Below are 946 nucleotides of genomic sequence, written 5' to 3' on the forward strand. Positions count from 1 at the left end.
TGATAATATAATATTAAAACAGAACCAGTAGGGACGCAGGCTGAAAATAGGTCAGTTGTCTGGCGACATGTTCCAGGTTCTGTTTTAGTTGTCTGAAGATCACATAGTGTGAAACTCTGAGTAACAACATGTTTCAGGTTCTGTTTTAGTTGTCTGAAGATCACACAGTGTGAAACTCTGAGTAACAACATGTTTCAGGTTCTGTTTTAGTTGTCTGAGGATCACACAGTGTGAAACTCTGAATAACAACATGTTTCAGGTTCTGTTTTAGTTGTCTGAGGATCACACAGCATGAAACTCTGAATAACAACATGTTTCAGGTTCTGTTTTAGTTGTCTGAAGATCACACAGTGTGAAACTCTGAGTAACAACATGTTTCAGGTTCTGTTTTAGTTGTCTGAAGATCACACAGCGTGAACTCTTAGTAACAACATGTTTCAGGTTCTGTTTTAGTTGTCTGAAGATCACATAGTGTGAAACTCTGAGTAACAACATGTTTCAGGTTCTGTTTTAGTTGTCTGAAGATCACATAGTGTGAAACTCTGAGTAACAACGTGTTTCAGGTTCTGTTTTAGTTGTCTGAGGATCACACAGCATGAAACTCTGAATAACAACATGTTTCAGGTTCTGTTTTAGTTGTCTGAAGATCTCATAGCGTGAATCTCTGAATAACAACATGTTTCAGGTTCTGTTTTAATATTTCTAAGTTGATGTTATGTATGTAAATTATGAATAATAAAATGATATAGAATGACTTATCTTGTGATAGCAAACAATAGGGGTTGAAGTTCAACATTGGGCCTTTGTGATCGTGACATCATAAAATTCTTAGTTTTAGTGGAATTGCAGGAATCACAGAATTGAAAATTAGAGACTACAGTTTTAATCCAATTTCAATGAAATTTGGTGTGAATATTTATAATGATGAGATCTTAGTCAAGATTAA

At 35.0% G+C, this 946-nt stretch overlaps 1 protein-coding gene across 1 annotated transcript; it reads right to left on the reverse strand.

The window, feature by feature from the left end:
- Positions 1 to 99: 99 nt before the first annotated feature.
- On the reverse strand, positions 100 to 252 carry LOTGIDRAFT_139636 (hypothetical protein; the record flags this gene model as incomplete). The annotated part of the gene is made up of 1 exon (XM_009049542.1): positions 100 to 252. The coding sequence occupies one exon, from the start codon at positions 250 to 252 to the stop codon at positions 100 to 102; it is 153 nt and encodes a 50-aa protein (XP_009047790.1).
- Between the last annotated feature and the right edge of the window lie 694 nt (positions 253 to 946).

This window comes from Lottia gigantea, assembly GCF_000327385.1.
Source record: "Lottia gigantea unplaced genomic scaffold LOTGIsca_138, whole genome shotgun sequence".
NCBI lineage: Eukaryota > Metazoa > Mollusca > Gastropoda > Lottiidae > Lottia > Lottia gigantea.